Source organism: Microcaecilia unicolor, chromosome 2 (assembly GCF_901765095.1).
Source record: "Microcaecilia unicolor chromosome 2, aMicUni1.1, whole genome shotgun sequence".
In the NCBI taxonomy this organism is placed as follows: Eukaryota; Metazoa; Chordata; class Amphibia; order Gymnophiona; family Siphonopidae; genus Microcaecilia; species Microcaecilia unicolor.
Genome location: NC_044032.1, coordinates 380,712,824 through 380,732,140, shown reverse-complemented (window position 1 = coordinate 380,732,140; position 19,317 = coordinate 380,712,824). Strand labels below are relative to the sequence as shown.

The 19,317-nt window shown below is 44.9% G+C and overlaps 1 protein-coding gene across 1 annotated transcript in view; it reads left to right on the top strand.

Moving 5' to 3' along the window:
• Positions 1 to 19,317, top strand: part of LOC115462482 (transmembrane protease serine 11C-like) — a 99,100-nt gene that overhangs the window by 20,211 nt on the left and 59,572 nt on the right. The window contains exons 4-5 of the mRNA XM_030192477.1: positions 670 to 803; positions 11,278 to 11,345. Coding sequence (XP_030048337.1) covers positions 670 to 803; positions 11,278 to 11,345 — 202 coding nt within the window. The remainder of the gene's footprint in view (positions 1 to 669; positions 804 to 11,277; positions 11,346 to 19,317) is intronic.

Here is a 19,317-nt window from a genome sequence, read left to right as displayed (position 1 = left end):
GTGGCGTAGGAAGCGGGGCAGTGGGGCGGTCCGCCCCGGGTGCACGCCGCTGGGGGGGTATTGGCTCCGCTGGTTCCCTGCTCCCTCTGCCCCAGAACAGGTTACTTCCTGTTCCGGGGCAGAGAGAGCAAGGAACCAGCGGAGCCGACGCAGCTCCCAGCGACATGCAGTCGGGGCGGATTGGCCCTCCCACCCTCTCCCCACTTTCCTATGCTAGTAAGAATGTGCTCCGGGGGGAGGGGGTGCGCCATGCTGCACCCGGGGGGGGAGGGTGCGCAGCGGCGACCTGCCCCGGGTGTCAGCTGCCCTCGCTATGGCACTGAGATCCAGTTAATGAATCTGGCCCACAGTACTGTTGTGGGTAGAGGGTATACTGCAGCAAATAAAAATCATTTCCATCAGATACCAAGTTGATCTCTCAGATTAAAATACAAATACACAATACATTCAACAACTGATAAGGCAAATGGGTGGGAAAATGTGGGATACAAATGCAACAAATAAATAAATAAGGGGCTTTTCTTATTCCTTCTTTCATATCATTTAATACTAATAATACTGCTGTTTGTTGTGAGTACCATCAAGTTTTATGTCTGCATAACCTAACAACTGATGAGGTATATTGTGATAGAATAAATTTGACCCTTCTTTTTCTTTCTCTTCTTACAGGCACTGAGGCAGACAACTTTAGTATTCACTACTACAATAGTACCTTCAAAATTATTAATTTGAACTACACAGCAAATTATGACAAGCCAAAGAGCATTGACTTTAGGAAGGTGGCTGACCAGATTGAGTCACTGGTAAGGAAGACTTTGTCCATAAGATTCTTGTAAAGCAAAAGTAACATAAACCAAGTTGTTTTGTCCTTGAAAAGTATTCCTAGCACAATGCTTGACATTCAGTTTAAACCAGAGTATAAAACATCACTATGAGAAGGTTCAGAACTCTTGAACCAAAATCTTCTTTAATACAGTAATTCAACAATAAAAAATAACTTACAGTTCAGATGTGCTAGACAAGAGTTTTGCTTTGCAAATTGGGAGTCTGTTCTCAACCAGCTCTCTCTCAAGCAAAAGAGGCTAGGAGATTTTCAGCCACATGCTAAATAGTAATGCTGTTTATATTTGTACACTGGTGCAATCTTGATAGAATCACAGTATCTTAAAAGGATCATACAACAGAATACAGCATAGGCAGTTTCAGTTCACAAAGGTTATATGCTGCAAACTAACTTTTAGACCCGATGGAGAGAGAAAGGGGGGCAACTTGCCTAGCTTGCATAGAGAACAAGGCAAGCTAATAGAAAGAGTCCCATAAGATAGGGAACTAGACATGTGTTCTGAGCCTATTATAAGGGAACTACAGGATTACAGTGTCTTGTAGTTAAAAGACCGAGTGTCATCTATTTACAGATTATATAAGCTGGTATAAACAATGGCTAATATATATAGAGAGACATTTTATAATTCATAAGATTGCCTCCAATTTGCAATGGACATTTTATTTCTTATTTCCTTGTCCCTTATTGTACCCATTTATCCCTACCTTACTTGACCCTTTTTCTAATTGTATTTGTTTAATACCTACCATACTTGGCATTCACCATTACGGTATTTTGTAAGCCACATTGAGCCTGCTAATATGTGGGAAAATGAGGGATACAAATGTAAAATTATATATATATATATATACACATAGGCGCCCCGTATAAAAGGCTTGGGGAGGCTAACCGTGACCTTTTTCCCCTGCTGCCTCCCAGTGGCGTAGCTAGGAGGGGCGCAAGGGGAGCGGCTGCTCCCCCAATCAGATTTCACATGAAAACGGCGCCTACCTCTGCTGGTGCTGGGCCGCCACCACACAGCAGCATGGACTAACACACCACTTTGGAGCTTTCGCTTTCACTACCCACTCCCCTTCGATCCCTCAAACCTGCTTTCTTTAGCAGCGCCCCTCCCTGCTGCCCTGTATCAATCACAGGCTGCCTGAGCTGGCGCCGAATACTTCCTTCTGCTCCGCCCCTCTGACACAACTTCCTGTGTACGTGAGGGTGGGACATGGCAGAGGGAAACATTCGGCACTGGCTCAGGCAGCTTGTTATCGCTGTAGGCGCTCCCTGCTAAAGAAAAGCAGGTTTGAGGGATGGATGGGGAGGAACAAGGAGGTTAGATTGAGAACAGGAGCTGGGCTGTGCCTGAGGAGTTCCAAACCCTGAAAATCTGGCCACAGGACCTCATGAGCCCGCTAGGTTGGGCTGAGCACAGAGCCCACCGAGGCGTTTTCCCCTTGAGCCAGCACTGGAAGAGCTCATCCTCCTGTCCGCTACGTTCTTCGGAGCCCAGAACCTAGACATGGGCATTTTAGGAAGTTCCAGAAGGATCATCTGGCATCTCTATTCATCTATCAATTTCATCCTGGGAGCGTTTTTTTACAGAGGTAAGTACCAGAATCTCAAACTTCTTCATCGCTATGAAAAAAGAAAGAGCGGATACGTTTTACAAATTATATGTACGAAAGGAAAACCGTATTTCTTGTAAAAGGTAGCTGTACTGTAGGATTAAGTATAATATCGGATTGGTTATACAGGCTAGTGGAAACAGCTGCATATACAAGCATGTTACTATGTTTTGATGTCTATACAATACATATGACCAAGATTTAAGTGAGGATATCCTGTTTCCTGATGAGTTTATCTTAACTGTTGTACTCTGCCTTGGGAAGCTGGTGTTATAAAGATGATAGAATATGTTGAAATTAAATGGAAGTAGAATTATACTCACCTTTCATTGGGGCACATGGAATCACATTTTAACGTCATCTCATTTGTAGGAATTTACATTTTAGATACACAACTGGATTATTCTGTTTTTAGGCATTTTTCAGGGACAAGTGGTTTTATAGGTCAAAATAAAAATAAATATTTTTTAATGCAGATCTCTTTTGTTTAAACATAACTAAATGGGCTATAAGCCCCGAATGGTGTATTAGGTTCTGCCCAGTGTAATATTTATGGTACAGTAAGGTTCTGAGTGTGTTTTTGCACAAAGTTGTGCATAGTGTTTTGCAGTTGAGTGATTGTGGTTAGTATATGCTTTGAGCAACCACTTTATTCTTTGACATGTGATACATATCTAATATCTAAATTTAATAAAAGGTATTAATTGTGACTTTTATTTTTATTTATTTTTTTTCTGTGTGTTATCAGACAATTATGGATTTAAGCTCCACCCCTGGCCCCACCCCTAACCCCGCCCCTTTAGCCTCCCCAAACAGTTGGGCCACCGACCGCCTATGTATGTATATATATATATATATATATATATATATATATATATATATATATATATATATATATATATAAACAAACAGACTGTCTCTATACCAGTGGTTCCCAAACCTGGTCCTGGAGGCACCCCAGCCAGTCAGGTTTTCAGGATATCCACAATGAATGTTGATGAGAGAGATTTGCATGCAGTGGAGGCAATGCATGCAAATCTCTCTCATGAATATTCATTGTGGATATTCTGAAAACCTGACTGGCTGAGGTGCCTCCAGGACCAGGTTTGGGAACCACTGCTCTATGCAAATGAGGGCAGAACACTCCCTGCCTGGTTTCAGTAGATACAACTTTTTAATTTTTCAAACTATCAACATTATAAGCATGTAAATTCCATTAATAAAGCTGGATTTCGTAGGTTGACAACTCCTCGCTTGTGTCAAGTTCTTTGTCATTCGGGTGACTTCTCTATTGAAGTCTTTCAGAAGCTGAAATGAGAGACAGACAACACCAACAACAAACTGCATATAAGAGAGAGAAAGTCTCTGAGTCTCTGGAGTGGACAATGGTCCATAGAGTTCACATCTCCTCACTACGTAAGAGAAATACCACTTTGATGACTGGTCGGATGACGGTCTTCGCCGTCCCTTGATTCACGGAGAGGTTTTAGTGATGAGTTTCAAAGGCCAACTGTTGTGCAGTGTTTGACTGTCTTTCAGCAATACACAGTCACCTTCTTGTAGGCTAGGCTGATTATTCTGACACTTATTTTGATACTGCAGAGTAGGAAGGTATTCCCTCTTCCAACGTTTCCAAAAGATGTCTGTGAGGTTTTGAACCTGCTTCCATTGATGCCTATATATATTGAACTCTCCCAATGGGTTGTAGATGTAGCCCAGGATTGCTTTACTGTCAATGTAAAATTGACTGTGTCTATTTGAATATCTATTTCACTTAGTATCATCTCTGCTATCTCTACTGCCAGCACTGCTCTACACAATTCTAAGCGTGGAATGGTATGATTGGGTTGTGGTGCTAACTTGGCTTTGCCGAAGATGAATCCCACATGTGATAGCCTATCTGCATCTTTAGCTTTCAAGTAGGCCACTGCAGCTATGTCTTTTTCAGAAGTGTCTGAGAAGATGCAGATTTCTTTGTGCCAGGTAGTATTGAGTGCTGCAGATATGTAAGTGCATGGAATGTGCAGTTGTTCAAGAGTCTTTAGAGAATCTTTCCATTTCTCCCATTCTTGTTGATTCTTGTGGCAGTGGGATATCACACTAATCAGTACTTTGGGAAAGCTCCCTTAGTAAGGATCTTCCTTTAATTGTGACTGGAGCCACAAACCCCAGTGGATCATACAGACTACTGACTAAGGACACCTCTGTGTGTAAATGATTTCTCTTGGGTGGAGACTTGAAAGGTAAAAACATCTATTTTTAGGTCCCAATGTAATCCAAGGCTTCTCTGAAGCAGAGGGTTATCTACTCTTAGATCTAAACCCTTTAAATCTTTGACAAGATCCTCGGCAAGAAATGGTCTTATTGCTTCTGGACTATTGGAGGCAATCTTATGAAGTCTCAGATTGGCCTAAGCCAGCATTGCTTGTGTTCAATGGCTTTTCCTATGGTAGGTAAGGACTTCAGACCATCGTCAACGTAAAAGTTCTCTTTTGATGAAATATCTGGCCATGCCATACTCTTTTTCTCCTTCTTAGGCTGTCCTTCTAAGCCTGTAGGTTGCTACTGCAAGTGAAGAACTTTTACAAAAGACGTGAACTCTCATTCTGTGTTCCACAATCTCCTGATTGATGTTGTCACATTACCACAGGAGTCTCAAGTAGTTTCTGTATTCTGACAAATGATTGAGTCAGGGTCTGGTTCTTCCCAGCTGAAAACCTCCTTTATATGCAGATGGTTATGACAAGACTTGAAATAGGTGGTGCTCTCCTTCGCCAAGACACACATTTTGTATACATCTACACTTGGTCTCCTCAATCTGTTAAAGCAGACAGCATCTACTATCACTCATCCCAAGGCAAGTCAGTAGGCATATGGAGCATCAGGTGGACCTACACATGACCCATGAACTCTGATCAATGTTGGTATATCTCTTCCCAATAAAAGTAAGATCTCAGCATTGAGTCCAAAGACTGCAGATACTCTTCTATAGGCAGTGGTGTGCTGGTAAAATTTTAACAACAGGCTCTCTCCCCGGTCCACCTCGGCGCCCCCCGTCCACCACTGCACCCCCCCCAATCCACCTCTGTGCCCCCCCCCCCCAAAAAAAAAAAATTGCAGAGCTGGCTATAGCCAGGGGGGGGGGGCAATGCATTACTCTCTCCAGGAAAAAAAAAATTAAATGATCCCAGGTTCCAATCTAATTCATGTTTAATATGGGATAAAATGCCATAAATAAGTAAATAAATATAAACTTTTAATGTTCAGCACCTGATTCTCAAAGTGGACATATTCCAAACACTATAATGAAAATAAAATTATTTTTTTCTACCTTTGTTGTCTGGTGACTTTGTTTCTCTGATCATGCTGGCCCAGTATCTGATTCTGCTGCTCTCTATCTGTTCCCTTGACTCCGTTTCCAGGGCTTCCTTTCCATTTATTTCTTTTCTTTCCTCCTTTCTTCTTCATTTCTGATCCTCCGCAGACTTGACTGTACAGTGGATCCAGCTTCTGCCTATTTTCTCCATCCATGTGCAGTTTCTCTCCTCACTTCCTTTTCCCTAATCTAATCTCCTTCTTCTATCTTCCCTCCATGTCCAGCATTTCTTCTCTCTCCCTTCCCTTCCCTCCCCTCCATCCATGTCCTGAAACTCTCCTCTCTCCCCTGTCCTCCTCTATCCATCCATACCCAGCAATTCTCTTCTCTCCCCTGCCCCCCTGCCCATCCATGCCCTACAATTGTCTTCTCTCCTCTGCCCCACTCTACCCATCCATGCCCAGCGATTCTCCTCCCTCCCCTGCCCTTCCCTCCCGCTCCCATCCATGTCCAGCGATTCTCCTCCCTCCCCTGCCCTCCCACTCCCATCCGTCCAGCGATTCTCCTCCCTCCCCTGCCCTCCCCTCCCGCTCCCATCTCATGTCCAGCTATTTTCCTCCTTCCCCTGCCCTTCCCTCCTGCTCCCATCCATGTCCAGCGATTCTCCTCCTTCCCCTGCCCTTCCCTCCTGCTCCCATCCATGTCCAGCGATTCTCCTCCCTCCCCTGCCCTTCCCTCCTGCTCCCATCCATGTCCAGCGATTCTCCTCCCTCCCCTGCCCTCCCCTCCCATCCATGTCCAATGATTTTCCTCCCTCCCCTGCCCTTCTCTCCTGCTCCCATCCATGTCCAGCGATTCTCCTCCCTCCCCTGCCCTTCCCTCCTGCTCCCAAACATGTCCAATGATTCTCCTCCCTCCCCTGCCCTTCCCTCCTGCTCCCATCCATGTCCAGCGATTTTCCTCCCTCCCCTGCCCTCCCCTCCCGCTCCCATCCATGTCCAATGATTTTCCTCCCTCCCCTCCCACTCCCATCTCATGTCCAGCAATTCTTCTCCCTCCCCTGCCCTCCCCTCCCGCTCCCAAACATGCCCAGCGATTGCCCTTTGCCCCCACCGTCCCCTCCCGCTCCCATCCATCTTTTTTAAATACCTCCTCGCCGTTGAAGTGCCGCATTAAAGTCCTGCTGCCCGTCTCTATCTTTCCCTCCCTGTTTGCTGCAGTTCGCATGAACTTCGTGCCCTTAGTCCCGCCTTCTGACGTATGACAACAGAAGGCGGGACTAAGGGCACGAAGTTCACGTGAACTGCAGCAAATGGAGGAAAAGCTTGGGCAGCAGCAGCAGGGCTTTAATGCGGTGCTTCAACGGCGAGGAGGTATTTAAAAAAGATGGATGGGAGCGGGAGGGGACGGTGGGGGCGAAGGGCAATCGCTGGGCATGTTTGGGAGCGGGAGGGGAGGTAAGCATGGCGCCCTCCTGCCATGCTTACCTCCTGCAATGGAGCCGGCTCGCCCCGAACAACAACCGGCTCGCAAGAGCTGTCAAAATTTAACAAGCGGCTCTTGCGAGCCGGAGTGAGCCAGCTCCAGCACACCACTGGCTATAGGTTGCAAATGAGGGTGGTGTTCAGTGGTGTGCTGGAGCGGGCTCTCACGGGCTCGCAACAGCCGTTTGTTAAGTTTTTGAGAATTTTGGGAGCCGGTTGTTAAAGTAGGCCTCCCCATGGCTACTTTAACAACTGACTTCCAAAATGTGGGCTTGGGCCCCCTCCTGAATTCTCTTTTACTTTGTTGGCAGTGATGCTGGCCCCACCAGCCAAGTAAATAGACTGCTGCTGCTCCCTGCTCCTTGTTTCTGACTCTAAGCATCAGGCTGGGACTTTTCATGCAAGCGCAAGAAGGTTCCATCATGCTGCTCAGAGCCAGAAACAAGCAGCAGAGAATGGTGGCAGTCCATTTATTGGCTGGTGGGGCTCGGCAAAGGTATGCCTAGCATGCCTGCACAAGGGAGGGAAGAGAGAGGAATGTATTCCCCCCCAAAAAAATTTCAGGGCCGGTTATGCCCGGAGATAGAGCCCATTGTTAAAATTTTACCAGCACACCCCTGGTGGCGTTGCACAATTTTCTCTCTGTTATCAAGTATCTGATTACACTCAATAAGTCAGTTGATGGGTCTTGTTGCTGCCATCCATTGCTTCTAGCCCATATCCACTAGCTCTTCTCCCTGTCATCCCTGTACGGGTCTTGAGGTTGTATGGATAGCAATCTCTTTGGATGTCGAATAAGTCAAAGAATTCTGTCCTTGCCAGGAACTGGTTACTCTGCTCATTTGTGATGATATACATCTTTACTGTCTTTTCTGGTTGCTCTTTTGGATATACTTTAGCTACACATATCTTGGTGCATGACCTTCCACTGTGTGGCCTCCTCTGCACACTTGGGTACAGTTTGGAGTAACGTTTGGTGATGATACATGCTCTGCCTCCTTCTCATTCACCTTGGCTTGACTCTGTGGCTGGGGTTCCTGGACAAGTAGGCTTACACTTGTCAGGGTGTAAGGCACTGATATTCTGGTCACTATTGCACACTGTACACTTGATGGCTGCTTTACAGTCTTTAGCTGTATGCTTGGAAGAAGAGAAATATTTGCAACAAATTCTGTACTTTTTCAACAATTCTTTACATTCTCTCAAGGGTTTCTCCCTAAACCCTTGACATTTCTTGAGAGGATGTGGTTTCTTATGCATAGGACATTGTCGGTCTGGATCCTCTACATTCTCTACAAGGCTGCTTTTACCAATGAGCAAAAGGGGCAGCTGTCCCAAGCCCTTCATAAAGGGGGCCCAGCTGCCCTGTTGCCTATAAGTAAACTTAGCCCTGACTTTACAGCTGGAGTGATGCAGTCATGTGGTGCCTCTTTCATTTTCTGCCTCTGCAGAACTTACATCATGTTGTCACTGTAGTCACGGCTGGTCAGCCACACTGTGTCCCTGCATGGCTGCACTCTCCCCATTAAACACTGCCTCCTACTAACGCATGACCCGTGTTGCTGGTGGCTGCTGCTGCCTGCTATTCAAATTGCTCCCACCTCTTCTCTGATGTCAGCGGCCTCTACATCAGCATCAATGGGGTCATAGAGGCAAGCTAAGCAGGCAGCGGGAGTGAAAGCCAGTGGTGGGCACGAGGACTTGGAGCCAGGGAGCAGAGCGTGGGGGCACCAGGAGTCAGGACTTGACCCTCAATCTTTTTTGGGATTAGTAGGAGCAGGAGGAAGATGGTAACCCTGAGCCCTGAAACTCAGTTTCATTCAGCTGTTGGTCAGGAGAATACTAGTGCTGGAGGGGATGCAGTGAGAAAGAGGGAAAGAACAGAGGTGAAAAAAAAAAAAAGAAAAAGATGGCTGGAACTCAGGGGGAAGGGTACAGAGAAATAGATGGATGAAACCAGAGGGACAAGAAGGGGTACAGAGAAAACACATGGAACTCAGGGAGAGGGAGGGGAACATAAAATAAAACACATGGAACTCAGGGAAGGGGAGGGAAACAGAGAAATGGATGGAACTGGGGTGGGGGGGTGAGAAGAGAACAGAGAAGATGGATAGAATTTTGGGGGGAAATAGGTACAGAGAAAGAATATGGATGGGACTTGGGGATGGGGAACAGAGAAAAAGATGAATAGGATTAAGGGGGAGAGGGGCACAGAAAAAAATGAATGGGTTTTGCAGTGAGGGGAACAGAAAAAAAGATGGATGGGACTCCAGGGAACAGTGAAGAAGATGGATGGGACTTGGGGAGGAGGGCAACACCATAAATGGATGGGACTCTGGGAAAGGGGAACTGTGAAGAAGATATATGGGGCTCAGGGGGAGTAGGATAGAGAAGTTCTGTTTTACTCTTTTGGGATCTTGCCAGGTACTTGTGACCTGGATTGGCCACTGTTGGAAACAGGATATTGGGCTTGATGGACCTTCGATCTGTCCCAGTATGATAACACTTATGTTCTTATCAATGGGACTCAGGAGAGTGGGGGGAGAGAGAGAGAGCACAGATAGATGCTGGATTGTAGAGGATGGAAGGGAAGGGAGATGCTGGTCTATAGGAGTTCATGGGAAGGGGCCAGGGGGCTGACTTTTTGTAGGGGAGGAGGAGGTGTGCAGCATGATGGACCTATGGAGGGGAGAGAGAGAGATGTCAGATTGCAGGGAAGGGGGTCTTGGGGAAAAAAAGAAAGAAAGATACAACAATCAGATGGGGAGAGAGCATAAGGACAAGGGACACAGAGGGGCAATGCTGCACATGATAGAAGGGTTGAAAGAGGGAGGAAATGCTACACTTGGGTGGAGGGAAGGGAGAGGGAGAAGATGCTGTACGTATATGGAGAAGAGAAGGGAAAGGGAAATGGAACTTGATATACCGCCTTTCTGAGGTTTTTGCAACTACATTCAAAGCGGTTTACATATATTCAGGTACTTATTTTGTACCAGGAGCAATGGAGGGTTAAGTGACTTGCCCAGAGTCACAAGGAGCTACAGTGGGAATTGAACTCAGTTCCCCAGGATCAAAGTCCACTACACTAACCACTAGGCTACTCCTCCACAGTGAGAAGAGATGGGAAAACTAGATAGATTTGTGTGAAGGGGGCAGGAAAATGGAAGAAAGCTGAATGTGAAAGATCAGTGCCAAAGACAGATATAGGGCAAGAATTGAAGACCATCAGCGAGACAAGAAATAGAAAATGGACAGGAGACCCTGGAAACAGAATTCAAAGCATAGAGGGAGCAGACACTGGGGACAAGGTGAGTAGAAAAATAATATCACCAGACAACAAAGGTAGGAAAATGATTTTATTTTCATTTTAGTGATTGGATTATGCCACTTTTGAAAACTTGCATCTGATGACTTTATATTTTATACTATAGAGGGGAAAATGTGTCTCCTGTTTTTTTTTTGGTGTTGTTTATAGGGGTTAAAATTAATTTTTGCCTACATTACTACTTTTAATTTATGGTCACTTATATTTGAAGAGGGGCTGTCTGTGTGACTGAGGCCAAAGTGTGAGCCCACTAGGGACAGAGAAAGTACCTGTATATAACATGTAAAACCACTTTGGTTGTACCACAGAAAGGCAGTACAACAAACACATAACCCATAAAATTGGTATAGTGGTATAGTAGGAGTCAGTATCATAATACCAACAGGACACTTAAGTCACTTCCAGCTCTGATCCCATGCCATCTTCCAGTTCCTATAATTTTACATTGTGCTAGGTAGCTTTCAGAGCTTCTTGATCATTTTCAGGTGCCTAGGGATTTTTATGGTAAAGCACCTTGCGTTTTGAAAGACTTCTGTATATGGTCTATAACAGTGCTGGGTCCAAAGTGAGGCAGCTTTCAGAGTCAGTCTTACAATCAAATGCCTTTCAGTGAGGGTGCCATACAGAATATTTCCATGGCTGAGCATGCAATATTTTGTCTTCAATAGTAACTGTTCTTTCTATTCTCTTAACAGCTTGCCACAACTTACCAGAGTTCAGCATTTGGAAACCAGTTTATCAGTTCTCAAGTTGTCAACCTAAGGTATGTCAAGAAGATAGACAGAGAACGCAAGTCTCCAGTACTTTGTTCGAGCCTCCTGTCTTCCAAGAACCTGAATGTAACAGGGTTCAATTGCAGAGAGGAGAAAATGGATGGTGGTACCACACAAGCATATACTCATATTGAATTGCATACAGCTGAATATTGCCATGGAGAGAATAATCAGAGCTTTCAAACCAGTGTTTGCCAGTGTCAAGAAGATTAGCAATCAGAAGAGGCTGGGAGGGTGCATGTGGTCCCCTGTGTCTATGGTGTTCACTGCTCCATTACATGCAGACGTATGGTAATGAGGGTAATTTTATAACACGACACTTAAGCCGTGAAAACATTTGGTGCACATAATGTTCCTATTTTAGAAAGGCTACAGAGGTACACCTTTGCTGCTTTACTAAGGCAGAAATAACCTTTCTACCTATGTTTGCTTGGATATACTTATATTTCACAACTCCATCCCAACACCACCCAACCTTTTCTCAACCCTTCTCGCCAAACACTTATGTGTATACCATGTAAAAGTGTGTGTTATCCATTGGCAGTGAGAGAGAGTGAGTAGTATAGCTAGGGTTACCATATTTGCGGAAACAAAAAAAAAGAGGGCACAAAAAATGAAATGCCGCCCTGCCCTAGCCACAGTCACCTTGATCCCCCAAGAAAGCCAGATTCTTTAACCCATTAGTGCCCAACGTTCCCATATGGGAACAAATCAATTAGTTCCCATATGGCTTATTATGGGAATATTGGGCACTAATGGGTTAAGCAGTGAAAATACTGGTAAAAGTAACAGAAATTAATTTTCTTCCATAGTCTAAATACAAAATTAGAAAAGATGTACATTTCCAAAACAGCAAACATCCATGCTGGCGTCTGACATCAGCAGGGACCAGCAGGAAGAAGGAGCATAGTCATAGGACAAGAGCAGGGGAAGGAGGAACCGGATGACCAATAGGAGAGAAGCAAGGGAAGCCAGGCAGAGAGAGAGAGAGAGAGAGAGAGAGAGAGCAGACACAGGTGGGTGGAAGCAAAGCAATCAAGGAGCCTGCAGCCAGAGAAGAACTACACACACATGGCTCAGGGCTGTGCCAATCAAGTGTGCGTGTCGACGGGACACCGCGCAGCCTGAGGACACCGCTTGCGTTGAGGTAGGGGACATGACAAAAGAACACAAAGAAGTAGGGGTTGGAGGCTAAGGGGAGAGAAAGAATTAGGGCAGGGAAGGGGTTCAAGTTAGATTATGATGGGGAGAGTGGAACCTGAAGCTAGTTTGGAGTGAGAGAGAAAGAGCTGGATAAGCTGGAACCTGGAGAACGATATAACTGGTGAAGGAAGAACTTGGGGGAGTAGTTAGGCTTTATGATTAGGGAAATTCTGCATATAAAAATTACAAATAAAGATGCAGAATTTTAAAATACTATACACAAAATTTCCAACATTTTTGTGCAGAATTTTCATTTTGTGCCAAATTTCCTCAGGAGTAATAGGTAGGGTTCTTGCTGTTCGAATCATAGCATTAGTACTACTGTTGTATGACATGGTTGCTAAATGTATGTATTGTGACTTCTATGGAGAAATCTCCTAATTATGATCTGCACTTGTTGGGGGGAGGTTGAACGTTTGTGGATGCAGAACTTGGCTACATTGAACTTATGAGAACTTTTATATTGTGTCGAACCAAAGGTCCCTGAGGATTATATATGCAGTGTGTCACATAAATAAGCATCGTCCATCTGGTCTGTCCTATGAAAAAAGGTTGAGAGTTTCTGCAGCATTTAGAAAGCAAAACATGAAGATCTTTCCAAATTTATACCCTGGATGCACAGGTAGAAAATCTCACTCATTGCCTTCAATTGTCATTTTGGTGGTGAATGTCACTGTTAGGGATGGGCCACCCTTTCCATAGTGTTGTGGTGCACCAGCCTATTTTGGTTCCACCAAAACTTGTGCCAGCTGCTCCTTTTTACTACCTGCTTGGTCTGGCACCACTTAATCAGATGTAGAGTGAGGAGCTCCTTTCTTCGCTTCACTTGCTCTGTGTGAGACCCTGGGTGGGGTTATAGGGTAGCCCTGGGAATAACTCAGCCAGACAAGAGATACAAAGATGAAAGTAAACATTTTATTCACCTGAGCCCTGGGACCTGTTACCTCACAGGTCAGGAATAGCATAAGAACATAAGAGTAGCCATACTGGGTCAGACCAAGCCCAATATCCTGTTTTACAAACAGTGGCCAAGCCAGGTCACAAGTACCTGGCTGAAATCCAAATCGTGGCAACACTCTATACTACAAATCCCAGGGCAAGCAGTTGCTTCCTATGTCTGTCTCAATAGCAGACTATGGACTTTTCCTCGAGGAATTTGTCCAAATCTTTTTTAAACCCAGATACGCTAACAGCTGTTACCACCTCCTCCTGCAAAGAGTTCCAGAGCTTATTCGTTGAGTGAAAAAATATTTCCTTCTATTTGTTTTGAAAAGTATTTCCATGTAACTTCATCGAGTGTTCCCTAGTCTTTGTACTTTTGGAACAAGTAAAAAATTGATTTTCTTCTACTCGTTCTACACCACTCAGGACTTTGTAGACCTCAATCATATCTCCTCTCATCTGTCTCTTTCCAAGCTGAAGAGTCCTAAGCTCTTTAGCCTTTCCTCATACGAGAGCAGTTCCATCCCCTTTATCATTTTTGTTGTTCTTTGAACCTTTTCTAATTCCGCTATTTCTTTTTGAGATACGGCAACCAGAACTGAACACAATACTCAAGGTGTGGATGCACCATGGAGCAATACAAAAGCATTCACCATCCCTTTTCTAATCATTCCTAGCATCCTGTTTGCTTTTTTGGCTGCCGCAACAGTTTCTCTGGGTTGATAACAGTGGCATTCCGAGGGGCGCTGACACCCGGGGCGGATCGCCGATGCGCCCCGCCCCCCATGCGGCACGACCCCCCCCCCCCGGCGAAAGAACCCCCCCAGGTGCACGCCGCTGGGGGGGGGGGGGTGCCGCGCGTCGGTCAGCGTCGTTCGTTTCCATGCTCCCTCTGACCCGGAACAGGTTACTTCCTGTTCTGGGGCAGAGGGAGCATGGAAACGAACAACGCTGACTGGCACGCGGCACCCCCCCCCCCCCCCCCAGCGGCATGCACCCAGGGCGGACCGCCCCCACCCCCTTGGTACGCCACCGGTTGATAACAGTCTTCAGTAGACCTCTGGCTAGCAGGCCAATCAGTCTGTGGCTGGTGGGGGCTGCCCTGCCTCAATTACAGCAAGGCTTGCAAGTCTTAACTAAACAAAGCTGGCTTACCTTAGCCTGGCCACAGTAGCTGCACGCTTTCAGTAAAGGCATAAACTTGGGCTTCAGTTCTTCCTTCCCTGGGCCTCCTTACCCTCAGCCTGGCCCTGTCTTTTAAACTTCCCAGGTATTGACTCTGCTGCTCCCAGCTCACTTCCTTCCAGAATATGATCAGTGCTCTTAAGGTGGCCCAGGTTAGTTAGAGAGGGGCTTTTCTTAAGGGTGAGGGGCAGTGTGTTCTATAAACCTCGTCACACTCTGGCTGCTGGCACCACACAGCTGCTATAATCAGAGAAAATCTACTTTCTGTTTCATGTGCAGTACAGGAAGTATTCATTCTCTACTTTCAATTCCTTTGCCATGCCGGCAGCTAGAGTGGCTTGCGTTAAGAAACAAGTTCCCTTCTCTGTAGTGGATTTAGTGGTGCTGGGCAGATAGAAGAAAGGGGCTGAGGAGACCATTCTGATGCTGAGGCTGGGTAAAGGGCACTGGGAGCTAACAAGAGAGCAGATGGGAGATGGGAACTAAGGCTTGGAGATGGGCCTAATACAAGGGGTGGGAGGAGGGCATTGGTGGTGGGAGAAAGAGGAGAATAACAGATATTGTTGATGGGGGAGAAACTCTAGAATTCGTTGCCGGAGAACGTGGTGAAGGCGGTTAGCTTAGCAGAGTTTAAAAAGGGGCTAGACGGTGTCCTAAAGGACACGTCCATAAACCACTACTAAATGGAATTGGGAAAAATCCACAATTCCAGGAATAACATGTATAGAATGTTTGTACATTTGGGAAGCTTGCCAGGTGCCCTTGGCCTGGATTGGCCGCTGTCGTGGACAGGATGCTGGGCTCGATGGACCTTTGGTCTTTTCCCAGTGTGGCATTACTTATGTACTTATGTAAAATGAAGATGCAGGGGAACAGAGATGGATGCTGAGGTTAAGGTGGAAGAAAAATAGAGTAGAAAAATATTGGAGAAGGAGGTGAGTAGATGCTGGAGAAGTGAAGAAGGAAATATGGGAGAAAAGGTAGGGACAGTGGCTGCTGGGGCAAGAGGAAAAAGGGGGCTGCAAAGAGTGTTTGAAGGATAAAAGATGGTGACCTGGGTGAAAAGAAGGTGGAAATAGGAGAAGTAAAAGGGGGAATGGAAACCTGAATAAGGAAGAAAGACATAAGAAAGGTGGGGGGAGATGAATAACTTTGTTTCTCACTGTACCTTGTGCAACGTTTACTTAAACTGTGAAACCTCTGATAATTCAATTCTTCATCTGTGCACTGCTCCTACCATCTCAAAACTATTAATTTCTAATATTTGACTGTTAGAACTAGTCTTGGTAAGAAATCAAAGTTTTATCTTTGAAAGTTATTTTGTAATAGCCCCCTCTCCCACCTTGGCTCTAAGCAGTTACCTGGTGTTGGAGGCAGGCTTTTGTTGTAAAGCAGAGGGGTAGTAAGGTGGTTTAATACAGCACTGGAGATAGGTTTCACAGCTAACCCATTCTACAGTTCCTTGGCTGTTTAGGCCCACCCACCCCGAGGGTGACGCTTCCTATATATTGCCTAATCCAATGTCTATCTCCAACAATTATTTCCATCCAAATTACAGCCATTTTTGAGAGCAAATCATTTCTGATTGCAGTAACTCTTCAGCTTTCTGCATTTTACTAGTTGCTTTTCCTGCTTTAGATGAAAGAGTTTCTTTTTAACATATTTAGATATTAGATACATGCTTAAATATACTATAAGTACCACAGGTTTTTTACTTTTATATATCTCTAATAGAAACTTATTATCAGCTTACTACAGGCTTTTGATTTTACCCCATTTCAAAAAGGGGAAAAGAATCTATACTCTCTTTAGAGATCTGTCCCAGCTAGCACTGTTGGAAGTAGTAGTATTGTTGGAAGGGTAACCAAAGGAATTATTGTCATATAACTGTTACCTATTAATTGAGACCAGTTGTAGCTCTGGGTCTCTACTTTGTAAGATTAATCCCTTGAATTAGGCCTATAACCAAACACAATACACTACACAACAGATATTTAAAAAAACAAATAATAACAGAATTTCTAAAGCCTAAAAGGATAAACTAAATCACTGTATTTCCAATAACAAGGAAGTACACTGAGCTACACCCACAAAGTAAATCTGAACAGGTTCTTAGATCTCACAGTGAAACTACCTGCTTCCTGTAACTTACAGAACAGGTGAAGGAAAAAAAATTAGGGTTGGGACTTTAGTAGGTCTCTTTTTTTCTTGTGTTCTTTTATCCACAGATACAAAAACTTCCTATACTGAAGTACGGCAAAGCAACATTGTGCCCCCAAAACTGCTGCTCTCATTACAGCTTTTGCCTCTATCCAGACTGAAAGTCCAAGGTAAGGACCTGATTTCCTGTGATAAACATATGCACATTGAACCGTCATGAAAGAAGTATATGAACTAAGAGAGGAGGTGGCAAGACTTAGAAGCATCTGTGTGAACCAGAAATTCATTCCAGATATGCATGTTGAAACACTGGCGATCTACAGGAAAGGGAGAGGAGATCCTATAGAGAAAGAGGACAACTGGACACAGGTTACCAGATCCTGCAAAATCACCCCCCCCCCCCAAACTCCATCTTCTGTTGAAATGAAGAATTGGTTCACAGCCCTGAATGTAGAAGAGCTGAAAACATCTCAAGAACAGGAGGAAACATCAAAAATCCCAAATCCAATGGATTGGAGGCCAATAAGAAATGAAAGGTAGTGGTGGTTGATGATTCTCTTCTGAGGGGTACAGAAGCACCCATCTGCTAACCAGGCATGATGCCTAGGGAGGTGTGTTGCCTGCCTGGTGCCAAGTTTCGAGACGTAACAGAAAGTTTGGTGAGACTCATCAAGCCTACTGACCACTATCCTATGCTGCTCATCCATGTTGTCATAAATAATACTGCTAGGTATCCTACTGAACATATCAAACATAATTTCATGGCTCTGGTTCAAGGGGTGAAGCACCTAGACGCAGAGCCAGTGTTCTCATTGATCCTGTTGAAGGTAAAGGCCAATTGAGGGAAGCTCGCATCCTGGAGCTGAATGTATGGCTGCGTGGATGGTACCAACGTGAGTGCTTCAACTATGGAATGATTTTGCTACTGAGCAGTGATGGTGTCCTTCTATCAAGGAAGGGATGAAGTGTCTTTCGTAACACACCTCAATTGTGAGTAAACTAATGGAAATGCTTTTAAAGCGGAGGATTGTGAGGTTTCTTGACTCAAATGGACTGCAGGACCTGAGACAGCATGGTTTTACTAGAGGCAGATTCTGACAGACAAATCTGATTGACTTCTTTGACTGCATGACCAAACAGTTGGATGTGAGAGGGGTGCTAGATGTGGTGTACTTGGAATTTAGCAAAGCCTTTGACACTGTTCCACATAGGCAACTGATAAGTAAACTGAATTCCTTCTGTATGGGACATAAAGTATCTGACTGGGTTAAGAACTGGTTAAGTGGAAGGAGACAAAGGGTAGTAGTAAATGAAGTTTTCTCTGAGGAAAAGGATTTTATCAGTGGTGTACTGCAGGGGTCGGTCCTTGGGCCGTCTCTTTTTAACATCTTTGTGAGTGATATTGCAGACGGATTCTCTGATAAGATTTGTCTCTTTGTGGATGATACTAAACTCTGTAATAGGGTAAACACCCCACAGAGTGTGGCTAGCATGAGGAAGGATCTAGCGAAGCTTGAAGAAAAGTCCAAAAATTGGCAACTAAGATTTAATGCTAAGAAATGCAGGGTCATGCACTTGGGTCACAAAAACCCAAGGGAATGATGCAGTATAGGGGATGAAGTGCTTCTGTGTACAAAAGAAGAGAGGGACTTGGGGGTGATTGTGTCTGATGAACTTAAGTGGGCAAACAGGTAGAAAAGGCAATGCGCAAAGCCAGAAGAATGCTCGGGTGGATAAGGAGAGGGATGATCAGCAGGAAAAAAGAGGTGATAGTGCCCTTGTACAAGTCTCTGGTGAGGCCCCATTTAGAATACTGTGTGCAATTCTGGCGACCATACCTACAGAAAGATATAAACAGGATGGAGTCGGTCCAGAGGGCGGTTGGTCAGTGGTCTTGGTCATAAAACATATAGGGACAGGCTCGTGAACCTCAATATGTATACACCCACAAAACGCCCATTTCCCTGCCTATAACCACACCCCTTTTTGCCTGCACGCATTAGAAGTTTGGCACACTTCATTACAGATTACGCTTAGACAGTTGTGTGAATAAATTCTAATCAGTGCCAATTAATGCTCATTATTGCTTGTTAAGTGCTGTTATCAATTTATGTATTTATTTAGATTTTGCTCACACCTTTTTCAGTAGTAGCTCAAGGTGAGTTACATTCAGGTACTCTGGATATTTCTCTGTCGCAGGAGGGTTCACAATCTAAGTTTGTACCTGAGGCAATGGAGGGTTAAGTGACTTGCCCAAGATCACAAGGAGCAGCAGCGGGATTTGAGCCAGCCACCTCTGGATTGCAAGACCAATGCTCTAACCACTAGGCCACTTCTCCAATCAATGCTCATTAGCTTGTTAAGTTACATGCATTGTTATAGAATCCACTTGAATTTCAGCACGGATCTCTAGGCGCGCTATATAGAATCTGGGGGGATAGTGCCTGGGTGGAGTTAGGGAAGGGCATAGGT